Source organism: Colletotrichum gloeosporioides (assembly GCF_011800055.1).
Source record: "Colletotrichum gloeosporioides strain Lc1 chromosome Unknown consensus_37, whole genome shotgun sequence".
Lineage (NCBI taxonomy): Eukaryota > Fungi > Ascomycota > Sordariomycetes > Glomerellales > Glomerellaceae > Colletotrichum > Colletotrichum gloeosporioides.
The window spans coordinates 140,236-153,547 of NW_025544682.1; the positions used below are offsets into that span (position 1 = coordinate 140,236).

General features: G+C 41.9%; 3 protein-coding genes across 3 annotated transcripts; 2 read left to right on the forward strand and 1 right to left on the reverse strand.

Moving 5' to 3' along the window:
- Positions 1 to 493: 493 nt before the first annotated feature.
- On the forward strand, positions 494 to 1,886 carry GCG54_00004345 (Altered inheritance of mitochondria protein 6-like; the record flags this gene model as incomplete). Its single annotated transcript, XM_045404396.1, has 2 exons — positions 494 to 726; positions 794 to 1,886. The coding sequence occupies 2 exons, from the start codon at positions 494 to 496 to the stop codon at positions 1,884 to 1,886; spliced, it is 1,326 nt and encodes a 441-aa protein (XP_045265180.1).
- A 505-nt stretch (positions 1,887 to 2,391) lies between these two features.
- On the forward strand, positions 2,392 to 2,974 carry GCG54_00004346 (uncharacterized protein; the record flags this gene model as incomplete). The annotated part of the gene is made up of 2 exons (XM_045404397.1): positions 2,392 to 2,830; positions 2,886 to 2,974. 2 exons carry the CDS (start codon positions 2,392 to 2,394, stop codon positions 2,972 to 2,974), a joined length of 528 nt encoding a protein of 175 aa, XP_045265181.1.
- A 295-nt stretch (positions 2,975 to 3,269) lies between these two features.
- GCG54_00004347 (Citrinin biosynthesis cluster MFS transporter mrr1) lies at positions 3,270 to 5,234 on the reverse strand (the record flags this gene model as incomplete). Its single annotated transcript, XM_045404398.1, has 3 exons — positions 3,270 to 4,053; positions 4,111 to 4,524; positions 4,585 to 5,234. 3 exons carry the CDS (start codon positions 5,232 to 5,234, stop codon positions 3,270 to 3,272), a joined length of 1,848 nt encoding a protein of 615 aa, XP_045265182.1.
- Between the last annotated feature and the right edge of the window lie 8,078 nt (positions 5,235 to 13,312).

A 13,312-nucleotide genomic window follows, 5' to 3' on the forward strand; every position in this document is an offset into this window, starting at 1 on the left:
CCTCGGCTGCCTGCAGATTATCGCTTGTCAACGCAAGTTATTCGACCACGCCTTTTGGGCTATGCAATGCCAGTACGACATCGAAGCGTCCCAGTTCAGCTTATCAATTTCATTCTCTGTGAAGTATCTCACAGCGAACACTGTAGAAACCTTAGTCTTTGATCTCGATCAATAGCATTGTCTGGCCTGGCCAGCTTCAAAGCCGGGATTCAGGAACAAACCACGCACAAGCAACACAGGAGACATTCAAGGCGCTGTCGAACACGATTGTCTTGTATTCAGCTTCTTGACAAAAACAAAACACAGAGAATATACGACTTGGTCGCCAATGTGGTACAACTCCACTGGTGTTGCACCAGGCAAAGTGGCCACCTCTCGATGGGATTTAGACACAAAGGAAGCATTTCGACCCGAAGACACTTAAGTGACGCAAGTCTATGATATTTCCAAGATTTCTTACGGCAGACTCCCAAATCAAATCGCCATACCAAACATGTTTTCACGTCCCCGACGATACCGCAACTCCGACGTTGAGCTCGCCCACATTCGTACAGGGGAACCCTATCAGCCTCGTCCAAATGTTTATGCTCCCCAACGTTCAGAATACAGGCTCATATGCAATGGGACATCCCAACGGAAGCGATCATGCTGGACAACAAAGCCTAGACTGAGCACATACATCACACTTTGGGCAGTTGGCTGCTACGGTATCTGCGCGCTAACAATGTAAATTCCCCCTTCCTCAGTTGTACAGTCGTACTCTCTCACCAGGATCATGCTGACCCCATCATAGTGGTATTCTTTTCTATTGTCTCATCCTTCGACCACCCAGAGAAGCATCCTTGCAACCATTCCAAGACATCTTCTTCAAAATCCCCGAGGACTTGGGTTATGCCTCGAAAGATTATGTTTCTACATGGCTCAACAACGCCACGTTCCACGCGACTCCTGCTCAATGTCACTCTCACAACGACTACTGGCGCCCAGTACCTCTATTTTCAGCGTTATCTGTAGGGTGCATCGGCATTGAGGCTGATGTATGGCTCAGAAACGGCGATCTTATGGTCGGTCATGATCAACCATCGCTTTCCCCAAACCGGACTCTGAAGTCTCTGTATCTCGACCCGCTGGAAGAAATTCTTGACGATCAAAATCGTGAGGTCACTGAGGGGAACGCCACAAGACGCGGCGTCTTTTCTCTCCAAGACGATGCCCAAATCATCCTCCTCATCGACGTCAAGACCGATGCGAAGGAAACGTGGCCCGTCGTGCTCCGCCAACTCGAGCCGCTCCGTGAGAAGCACTACCTCACAAGCCACAACTCCTCGGCATCAAGCGACACCAAAAACCATTTGCCCGCACCTTTGATCGTGGTCGGCACTGGGAGTTTAGATATGGACACCCTCGTCGCTAATCACTCAGACGCCACAACCACATTTCACGACTATCACGACGCCTTCTTCGACGCACCTCTAACCGACCTCCCCGCAGCCAACAACACCAACGAAACAAAGTACAACACCACCAACTCCGTCTACGCCAGTGCATCCTTCAAACAAGCCATCGGATCCGTCCGCCTCGGCTTCAGCCGCACCCAGCGAGAAAAGCTCCGCAGCCAGGTCCAGGCGGCGAAGAGCCTCGGCCTGCAGCCGCGGTACTGGGACATTCCGGACTGGCCGCTCAAGTACCGCGATTACATCTGGACCGAGCTGAGGGCGGAGGGCGTCGAGATTTTGAGCGTGGATAATGTGAAGCATGCCGCGGGCGGTGTGTGGTACGGTTCGTACTTCGCTGATGCGGTTGCCATGACTGTGATTTCTCCGGCTACGTTTTTGGTTATGTCGGTTTTGTTTTGGCGTGCTGTTTGGTACTGGCGGTATATGTAGGTATGTGAAAGGGTGGATGGTATAGATATTGTGGCGTTTTGGCATTGGGTATGGCGTTCTCGTTTCCTGAATCTCAACGTTTGCCATTTGGGCGTATTTGTTTCAACCCGTGCAACATGGAATCGGCGATAGTGTTAAAGACTTAAGATCATTGGGGTTCCCTACGCAAACCCAGAGCTCATTCCGTCTGTTGTTCGGTGGAATACGGAGAAAGTTTTGACACGTATTTACAACCATGACCGCCTCGAATACCCTTCGGGGCGTCGCACGTTGTACGGACTTGGTCTGAAAGAACATCGGCCAAGGTCGAACAGCTGTCCTGATCCCTTCCTTTGTCAACAAACGATGTTTTGAGCATGGATTGGCCCAACGCCCGCCCAGTAAACCACATCCAGATTGCATGGTTCATCTTTCATAAACGCAGAACTCGCCTTCACAATCCACGACCACCTCCTTCAATCCAGGACTACCACCACCGTCTTCCTCCAACATCTCATTTCCAACCATGCCCTCGCCACTCCACCTGTTCCCCATCTTCCTCCTCGCATCCCTCACAACCGCCCTCCTCCCCATCCTTGACACTCCCGACCCCCTCATCAAACACATCGCCAACACAAACCCACCCGCCTGGCTCAGCCCGCAAGCCTGCCATCCCCGCTCCAACTTCCCCTCCGCCGCCCCCGTCAACGCGACCGACCTCCGCGAGGACGCAAAGCGCTTCTGCGCCCGCGCAGCCGAGCTCGCGCCCGTAATGCGTCCCCAACAGGTGCTGCGCGGGAACGGCCTCGGGGCTTACAGCGAGCAGCATTTCCAGCTGCAGTTCCTGCATCCGTGCCCCCACCGCAATATAAAGGCGCAAGACCCGGAAGACCCGGTAGGCGGTGGGACACTGGTCAAGGGGGAGAGCTGGTGCGTGGAGTTGCTGGCTGAGAATTGGAACCAGTGTGAGTTGAACCCTTGGGAAATATGGTAGAGGGCTCGCGGACTGACTTTTTCTAGGCAAAGACCAGAAGTATGCGGGTGTCGGTGGGATGAGGGTTGCTGGGTGCGTGCTGTACACGACGGGACCGGGGCACTTGGCCCAGTAATCGTAAAGACGCAAGATGAACTTACTCGGTCAAGCTCGACGCCAGTTGGGAATGGGTTCTCTTCTCTGTACATGATGGTTCAGGCTGTCCAAGCCATATGATTGGTATTAGTGTACGGAAATGGTATTACTTTTAGATGGTGGCTCTATGTGCAACCGCTGGATCCTCCAAGTCTATATATATGGTGAGCCCGTAGGACTCCATGCAGTCCAAACGCCAATAAATGCCGCGCTTTTTCCTCTCATAATAGTCACACATACTCGTCCCATCATGATACACCTCCCCTTTACCCTTCTTAAGCCTTCCCACTACCAGTCTCCTGCTCAAAGTCTCTCGCCTGCGTCTGCTCCTCCAGCACGCCCGTCGTCTTCTCCCCATCAGCCGCCCCCGCCGCCTCCCTCTCCTTCTTCCGCGCAAGCCTCGCCAGCGCCTTGGCTCGCTTGCTCTCGTTCTTCTCCTGGTCCTCGCGCATCTGCTTGATGACCGGACTCTTCGCGCGGATCCGCTCGCCGTAGCGCCAGAAAATGATCGGGATCGGGATCAGCGCGAGCTCAAGCAGGCCGCACAGCGTGCCGGCCCACTGCGGCGTCAGCGCACGGTACATGCTCGCGCCCGCGAGGGGCAGCGTGCCGCCGAACATGCTGCGCATGACGGCGTTGCCGGCGAGCGCGCTGGCGGCGTAGATGCCGTACGCGCCGGCGAGGTAGTTGCTGCCGTAGATGAAGGAGATGGTGTTGCCAGCGCCGAAGGGGATGCCGAAGGCGATGGGGACGGCCCAGTGGATTGTCTTCGGCAGGCAGGTCCAGGAGAAGACGAGCTGGCCGATGGGGGTAAGAATGGCGCCGATGGTCATGACGCGCGCGGTGGCCTCGGGCGGGACGCGGCCGGTGACGGGGTCCTTGGGGTGGGCGTTGATGATGCGCCGGAAGAGGGGCTCGCTGAGGATCGCGGCGATGGTGCCGACGCCGATGCCGAGGAAGGCGAGGCCCGAGGTGCCGGGGCCCCAGCCGCGGTGCTGGGAGAAGACAATCGGGTAGGCGACGAAGCAGAGGTACAGGATGCCGTAGATGAGGGAGATCCTTGGGTGGAAAAGTTAGCATCTCTAGAGGTGGATACTTGCAATCCAAGGGTCTTACCAGATGTTGAAGAACCACAGGATGGGCTCGGTGAAGCTGAGGACAAAGGGGCGGCTGAGGTTGAGCTTGATCAGATGCAGCTTGGAAACCTTCTCGTCGTAGCGGCACCACCAGCGCGGATCGTCGGTCTCCTTGCGGATGCGGGCAGCCTTGCGCTGGAGGATGGTCGGGGCGTAGGTCTCCTTGAGGGTGAACATGAGGCAGATGGCGAAGCCGGCGATAATGAGGACGACCCAGTTGGTCCAGCGCCAGCCAAGGTACTGGAAGACGAAGCCGCCGATGAGGGGACCGGTGACCGGGCCGTTCAGGGGCGCGATGCTGTAGAAGGACATGGCAAGGGCGCGGTACTCCTCGTCAGCGATGTCGACGACGGTTCCGGGGCTGTTGGCGATCAAGGCGGCACCAAAGAGGGCGCTGTCAAAATCATGTTAGATATCACAAGGGAGAGGTGTGCTAAGAAGGGGAGTGACATACCCAAAGAAGCGGACGACGATGAGTGTCGTAAGGGACTTGGCCAGACCGCAGGGGATGATGAGCAGCGCCGAGATGATGAAGCATACGACGTAGACGTATTGTCGGCCGTACAGCTCACTCATCGGGGCGACGATGAGACTACCGGCGGCGAGGCCGAGAAGGTAGGTCGTGACACCCAGTGTCGCGATGACCTGGGACGACTCATACTCGATGACAAGACCCGGGATGGACGCCGTGTAACTTGTGCTGTAGAGGACAATGACCCAGGTGGAGAAGGACACGACGAAGATGGTCCAGGCACGGTACCACAGCGGCCAGTTCTTGGGGTTCTCGGGGTCGCCGGGCTCGAAGGTGACCTCGAAGTCGGGCGGGCGCGAGGCGGTGCTTCCGATGCTGGTGCCGGTGCGGGTGTAGGTGATGGGCTCCCGGGCGGCGTGCTCGACCTCGGTCTCGAGGTCCGGTGTGAGGGCGTGGGAGAGCGGCTCGAGGGGGTCGGTGTCGGTGGAGGATGTGGACAGGGCGCGGCTCCGGTGGCTGTGCCGAGACTGGACGGTCTTGAGAGGGCGGAGCTGCGGCGAGTCTTGGCCGGAGCTGGTCGTTGTCGCGGTCTCGGCCGCGTGGGACCCCTTTTCCGGATCGGGGACGGACATTGTGTGTGGTGGAACTTTACGGCACGGCCCGGATGTAGATGCTGATTTGGTAGGCGAGGTATCTCAAGCTCAACGTGTTGCTCTCATGAGATGAGCCGAGTGCGACGCGCTCGTGCTGCCCGATGCTGGATGTGACGAGAACGGATGACGGAGGCGGCGCCGGTCCTCGGGAGACGAGTTTTGAACGTCGCAACCAGCTTACAACACTCGACTGAAACGGCCAATGATGCGCTTTTATCTGCGAATGACCGCGGAACAAGCGCGTGAATTACAATGGGGAACTGAAGACGAGCGATGAGTCAACAATGAGTGACCTTTTGGCAAGAAGTATGCATTCCCCGGCCGCGAAAAAACGAGAAACGAGGGAAGGAAGAAGATTGAACAGAACCAACAAAAATTTGGGCAAAGCGGCCCGTCAAACGTTTGTTGCTGGTCAGACAGACAAGGTAGACGGCCCCTCTCCGTGGAGCCCAAGGGGTGCAGGACTTTGCAGGAGTGCAGACGGATGGATGGTGGGTGGGCAGCCCGCATCCGATCCACCGGGGCGAAGGGTGTGATGGGGCGCGATGTGGGTAATCAAGGCACGCAATCGGAGGCGTGGGTGGGCATTCTGGAAAAAAAGACGTGGGCGATCCCGCCCTTTCTGCGGCCTGTCGATGGGACTTTGGACTGTTTCTGTGTGCGTCCCCTTGGGGATAAACGGTGGGGACTAGGGGTCGTGTCGGTCGTTTGGGGCCAAGATAGCCGGTGTTGGAAGGCCGGCCGAAGGAGAACCATGTTGAGGACTCGATTTGTGATCTATACATAGTATTAGTAAGGTATCTGAATGATATCCTCATTGTCCGACATCAGGGAATGGAATGGCGCGTCGTCGAGAAGAATGAACCGAGACATCCAGGTTCATGCAGCCAAAGCGCTTGCTCAGGTATTCAAAGCCCTTCTCCGCATCATGACCGCCTCTCTCCATTTGGCTGATTGCTGCTGTGAAACGAGACGGCAAAGTGACAAATTCCGGCTCGTTATCAGAAGAGCCAATCTTTCCCTTGAGATGAATAGGAGGAGTGGATACTCAGCCGAGGTCCGCTTTTGGACCCCACCTCCCTTCTCCAGTCGTGGCCAAGTCTCCCCGTGGGAATAAGCGGCAAGCGGGCAGGGCCAGGCCAAGCCGGGAACACAAGAGTCATGACCTGGGCCGGCTCCAACAGCAGGGCAGCTAGCAACACTCCGGCGAGGGAGCTGCATCGCAAGTGCTGAGAACATGGTTGTGCGCTGGCGGACGACGTTGGAAGATGCTGTTCCTTCCTAGCGAAGAAGAAGCACCTACCTAGCTGTCAATCGTCTAATGACATGAAAGCATATCGAGGGATACCACACTGAAAGTTCTGCGGATTGGGCCCTCCGCATGGGATGTGGAACCTGTCACGGCGGCCACCAGGCGTCCCTGTCCAGTGTCTCGACCACAACCTGTGTGGTCGCAAATTATTTCCGGAGCAGGACGGCGCTTGCCTCTGGCAATTCGGGCTCCATCCGAGACTTCTCTCATCTCTTTCGGCGGGGCGCTGCCCGCGGGAAGGCTGCCTGCAGCGGGCAAACACGCTTGTGCAAAGGTTCCCTCTTGCTCCCGTCGTCCTTGGCAAGCCTCGCCAACGGCAGTTGTGGTATATAGTCGAGAGGTCATCTGGAGAAATGGAGTCACTGTGCGTGCGCCCTGACCGTTCAATCCATAGTGTTCGGCCGATGATGAGTCGCTGAGTTTGATGTGCATGGAAGGATGAACCTGGCAATGGCAAGCTGCACAGGGACTACGGTGCACTATTAGGGTAGATCTGCTAACCGCTGGTTTTAGGGTTCTGCGGACGAAAGTTAGGCTGACTCAACCCCACACCTTATTCAAATTAATTAACATAGGTTGAAGTTAACCTAACTTTAACCCTATAATTACACGTAATTATAGGTAAATAATTATAATTACACCTAAAGCTATTCCTATCCTAAAGCAGTAATTATAAGCTTATAGCTCTATCTTAATATACTTTTATTACTTATACCTTCTTATACTACCTTTTTATCTTATCTTATGCTTTATTATACTTAATACCCTTTATATACTTACTTTAATAATAAATTGTTAATAGATACTCCTTATAGGATAGAATTAGATAGCTATTTAGTTTAGTTAGTATTACCCTCTACTAATAAAACTAATAAGTCTTTAAAGCTAGTAACTCTAGAGGGTTACTATTTAAACCTTAAAAATAATATAATATATTATAATAATTACCTTAGTTCTAATTTATTATATCTTAATTAGAAGTATTAATTTATATCTAAAAACTAAGTATACTAACTTATATGTTAAAACTAAGTATATATTATCTATCCTCTCTTAACTAACTTATATTTAAAAACTAAGTATTATTTATTAAGTTATAGTTATTTTATAAAAGTCCTTAGACTTACCTATCCTCTATCTACTAATTATAATAAGGTTAGATTTAAGATCTTATTAATCTCTAGCTTATTCCTTAAGATTAATTTAATAGATTTATTCTATTAAATTAATCTTTTACTTTTTTAATTAATCTTTTATTTTACTTTAGTTAAAGTAAAGTATTACTTCTAAAGTAGTATTATATCCTTAGAGATACTTTATATATACTCTTTATATATACTTCCTCAATATTACTTTATAATAATATAAATAACTATAAAGTATCTACTAAAGGAATTATTTAGATATAGAAACTTTAACTCTTTATAACTTTATAAGTAATTAACTTTTATAGTTAGTAATTTCACTATTAGAAAGAGTGAATTAAGGTAATTAAAATAATTAAATATCTAATTATAAAAGTTATCTATAGTAGGAGATATCTAGGAAAGAGGTTTATAAGTAGGATAGAATAAAGTAATCTTTCTATTTAAGAGCTTCTCTAGATATATTTATCTAAAAAGGATACTCTTTAGCCTTAATATAAGTATAAATTAATACCTTAAGAGGTTAAGTAATTATATATAATTACTTAACCTCAATTTAAGCTACTTAGAGTAATAATAATAAGAATAATAAGAATAATAAGGATAATAAAAACGATAAGGATAATAAAGATAATAAGGATAATAAGGATAGTAAGGATAATAAGGGTAATAAGGATAATAAGGATAATAAAGATAATAATAACTATAAGTAATTATATATAATTACTTAGTTTATTCTATATTAGCTAGAGAGTACTATATAGTTAGGTTATATAAAAAGAGCTATAGCTATACTATAAATTTAATTAAGAGGCTAATATAGCTTTTACTAAGTTCTTATTATACTTCTTAAGAAAGCCTGTGATCTTATTTATAAATTCCTATAGTATAATAATATTTACTAACTTAAGTAGAATTATCTAAAATTTAGTCTAATTCTTAAGTGCTATACTAGAGAAAGCTATTAGCGTTAATAATTAAGACTGAATATATATATCTTTAGTGAAAGTCTTTAATTAAATCTATTTAATAGGTCTTAAATTCTGCCTAAGAAATCTTATAGAAATTATTATAGTTATAGGGAAATCTCACCTACTTATTTATCCCTAATAATAGTTGCTTAAGCGTAGAGGTTAAAAACTAGCTGCACTATAATAGTAGATATAGTAAAGCTGAAAAAGCGCTTACCTTTTAAGCTAGCTGCCTTACGCTAGAAAGCTATACTGAAACTAGTTATTAATAATAGTAATAATAAAGATAATAATAATAGGATTAGCCTCTTTAACTATAGCGCTAGTATTTTTATCTTTAAGTAGGAATAATAGTGTAAGTATAAACAAGTTGAGTAGGAAAAGAGTTTATAAGCCTCTTCTCCTATAAAAAGGGGCTTTTTAGTAAGATGAGTAAGTAAAGAAGTATTTACCTTTTAAGCTAACTACTTTATGCTAGAAGGCTATGCTAAAAAGCTATGCTAGAAGGCTATGCTAACTATATCAGCTGCTTAGAGGTTATTATATATTAATACACTATTAACTTTATTAAAATTTCACCTTATAAATTTAATATCCTTACTCTTAGTATTATGAAGTATTCTACACTAAAAAGATTACTTAGAGGTTTTATAAAAGAGCATTATTTACTCTTTAAAGGAAGAGAAGGCTATTAAACTAGAGGAAGAGTATTTATTAGAGGGGGAAGTAGAGTTCTATATAGAGTAATAGTAATAATAATAATAGGCTTATATATTAGGTATAAATAGCTTAAACTTATTATAAAACACTAGCTAGCTTTATAAATTAGTTATTATACTGCTATTTAGTGCTAGTAAGCTCTACTATCTAAGGTAACTTTATAGTAACTTACTAGAGATTATGATATTAAGTAGTAATAGAGCTACTTATATTATCCTCTATTATATTATAACTTAAATAGAGGAAGTATAAAGTAGCTTATCTACTTAAACCTTCTAAGTTTAAATATAGCGCTAATATAGTTTCTAACGCTTAGAGGAATACTTCTTATAGAAGGGCTACTTATAGCCCTTCTTCTAGAGTATTAGTATTATTAGCTATAGCCTACTAATATTACTTTACTACTTAGTCTATTTGTTCTTATAAAGAATATATCACTAAAGCTAGTACTAGTAAAAATAGCATTAGATACTATAGAAATAGGGAAAGAACTCTAAGTCTATTAGTTTTATCTTTAATAGCATATTTATAGGAGGAGAAAGGAAATAACAGCAGGTAGGCAGAAAATAAGCCTTTATATAGATAACTAGAAAGTATTATAATATTTCTAATATTCCTATAAGTAGAGTATATATAATATTATTCAAAAGAGGAAAAAAAGGTATATCTTTTATATATATCTACTACTTAATTATAGCTTTAAGTATAGTTAAGTATCTAAAATAATTAAAAGCTATTAAGTTATAAGTAGAATTAGTAAATAGCTTTAGTTAAATACTAAAACTAAATAAATACTTTATTAATATTATTTATAAAATATTAAAAACTACTTTATATAATAAATATAAGATATTTAGGTAGAATAGTTTATTATAGCCTACCTCTTTATATATTATATTAATATATCTTATATAATAAAAGATATTATCCTAAAAGCACTTTCTATTCTATTCTTCCTAAAAAAGACTATAATATCTAATAATACCTTTACCTTCTTTATTATCCTTATACCTTCTTTAGTATATATATACTCTTACTATATTTATATCTAATATTATTTTACCTTCCTTTTAATATTTACCTTCTCCCCACTTAACCTCATATTTACTATAGTAGACTACTTTACTTTATATTTACTATAATAAACTAACCCTACTTATTTCTTCTAGAACCTAAAAAAGATTTATTAATCCTTCCTTAGAACATATCTTATATTATATTAATAATAGTAGCCTTAATAGAAAAGATAGCTAACTAATATAACTATAATAATATCTCTAGATCCTTAGAGTAGGCACCTTCTTACTTTATTAGTCCTAGTATTAGAAAGCTTATAATTAAGTAAGCATATAAGAAGCACTTCTTCTAAGAATAAGATAATAATAAAACTGCTAAGTCTACTCCTTCCTATTAGTAGAAGACTACTACTACCTAAAAGCCTATAAAGGCATCCTCTTCTTAAGCCCTAGCTTAGACTAAAGTTCCTAAGAGTATATCCTTCTCTACCTATTTATTATATATTATATACTAATAAAAAAATTATAGCTATTTAGAAGTATATCTATACGAAAGGTCTTATTAAGGACTTCTAGAAGCTTACTAAGGGCACTATAAGCAATCTTACTAACACCTCTATCTAGTATAATACTAAAATTAACACTAAAATAAGCAGTAAATTTAAGAAGGGTAAAGGCTATTATAATACTATTATAATAATAATTTAGATTAGTAGTAATAAAGCTAAGAACGCTTATGTTAAGTGTAGTAAAGGTGAGGGTATATAGGTTAGATATATTCTACCCCCTAATAGTAAAGATAGTATTACTTTTAGTATATATACTAACTGCTACTATAATAGCTAGAGTAATAATTACTCTTTTTATATATTTAACTATTAGCAGTTTAATACTTTAAATACTAACTTTAGTAGGTAAGGGTGAGTAGGTTACTCTTATTACCCTTAAGAAGTATAGCTAATAGGTCTCCCCTAATATTAGTAGCATTAATACTACCCTAAGTATAAGCTAGCTTAATATTAATACTATAAACTTAGCTTACTACTGCTACCTTAACGCTCTAGCTTAAACTATAAGCCCTCTCTAAGGTAGTAACTACTAAACCTTCTATAATTACTATACTACTATATCTAATATTAAGCTTTAAGAGGTTAAGCGCTTACTAGAGGTTATAAAGTAGGCTGCTATTAAGGCTTACTAGGATAGAGAGAGTGCTAATAATAGTAATAATAGTAATAATAATAAGTAGATATATTATTCCTACTACTATACCTCTAGCTTACTATATTAGTTATTATATTTATAAGTAGGATTTATATAAGTAAAGAGGATAGCTAGACGTTCTTAAGTATAAGTAGAGATATTACTAGATTACTAGACTACCTAATATAAATATATTTAGGATTATAAAAGTTTTAACTTATATTACTATAAAGTATATTATAAAGCTCTTTATATACTACTAGCTTATAAAAGCTCTATAGGTGTATTCTATTACTTATATAATCACTTTTAGGAGTATATTTAGCTTTTTAATAAATATCTTATTATTAATCTTATTATTAAAAAATATTAAGCCTATTAACTTTATAACTCTAGATAAATCCCTTCTAAGCAACCTATATATATTAAACACTATAAGTAGGCTACTTTAGTAGCCTTATAAGAAGTAGAGGCTTAGGGATAATACCTCCTCTTAATACTTTATAGTAAGAGAGCACTTATAATAGTAATAAGTAGCTACCTCCTCCTAGCCTATTAAGCACTAATAAGCATATTAGTGATAGTAATAAGCAGCTATTAGGTAGTTTTTAGGGAAACTAACATAAAGCGCTTACTTTATACTAGTAGAAGGGTTATATTACTCTACTAAGCCTTACTAAAATAAGGTAAGCGCTAAAATAAATACCTATAATTATAGGTAATTATAGGTAATTTTGAGTAATTACTTAGAGGTTAAGCTATAGTTAAGTTAAAAAAAAAAAAGGCTATCTATTAAACTTTAGAGGTAAACTTATGCTTTATTACTATATAAACTATAACGCTAAGAGGGGCTTATAGCGCTTTGAAATAGTAGAATACCTAACTAGATGAGATAGTAGATATAAGGGAGACTAGCCTAATATCTTAACTAATCTCTCTTATATGCTAATACTATAATAAATTAGCTTAAGACACTATTTTAAACTATACTAAGAGGTGTAAGAGGTTTATAATAAATATATAATAGTATTTAGAAAGGGGCGCCCTAACTATATACCTAACTATATATATATCTTTATTTATCTCAGCTTAAATTAGGAGTTATTCTGCTCCTTAATAATACTAGATCCTCTCCTTTTAAATATATTATCCCCCTTATTATTATTATGTTAGTATTACTAGTATAGCACCCTATATATATAAGATATAATATCTAAAACACCTTAAATATCGCCTTTACTATAATATTAGGGATAAGCTTATTACTTATAGTTTTAATAACTACTTATAGTACAGCTAAGTATTATTACTAACTCCTATTAAAATTATTAACCTAGCTATTAATAATAAGAGACTACCTAAGCCCTATATCTAGTAGCCCTCTAAGGCCTATATTTAGCAGTCCTCTAAGGCCTAAGATAGGCCTTCTACCCTATATAATATACTAGCGTAATCTATTAACATTCTAGATAGGTCTACTTAGCTTAGTTTTAGATATAATAGCTTTTTTCAGTATAGCTAATCTATACTAGCTACTACCCTAGCTTAGACTATTATATAACTTATTTATTATAATTAAACGTTAAACCTTAAGAACTATTACTAAAAGTAATAGATTAGTAAATCTATAGAAAGGTCCTTATAAATCCTTACTTAGAAGAAAGGAGGGGCTATAGTAACTAGGGAAGAT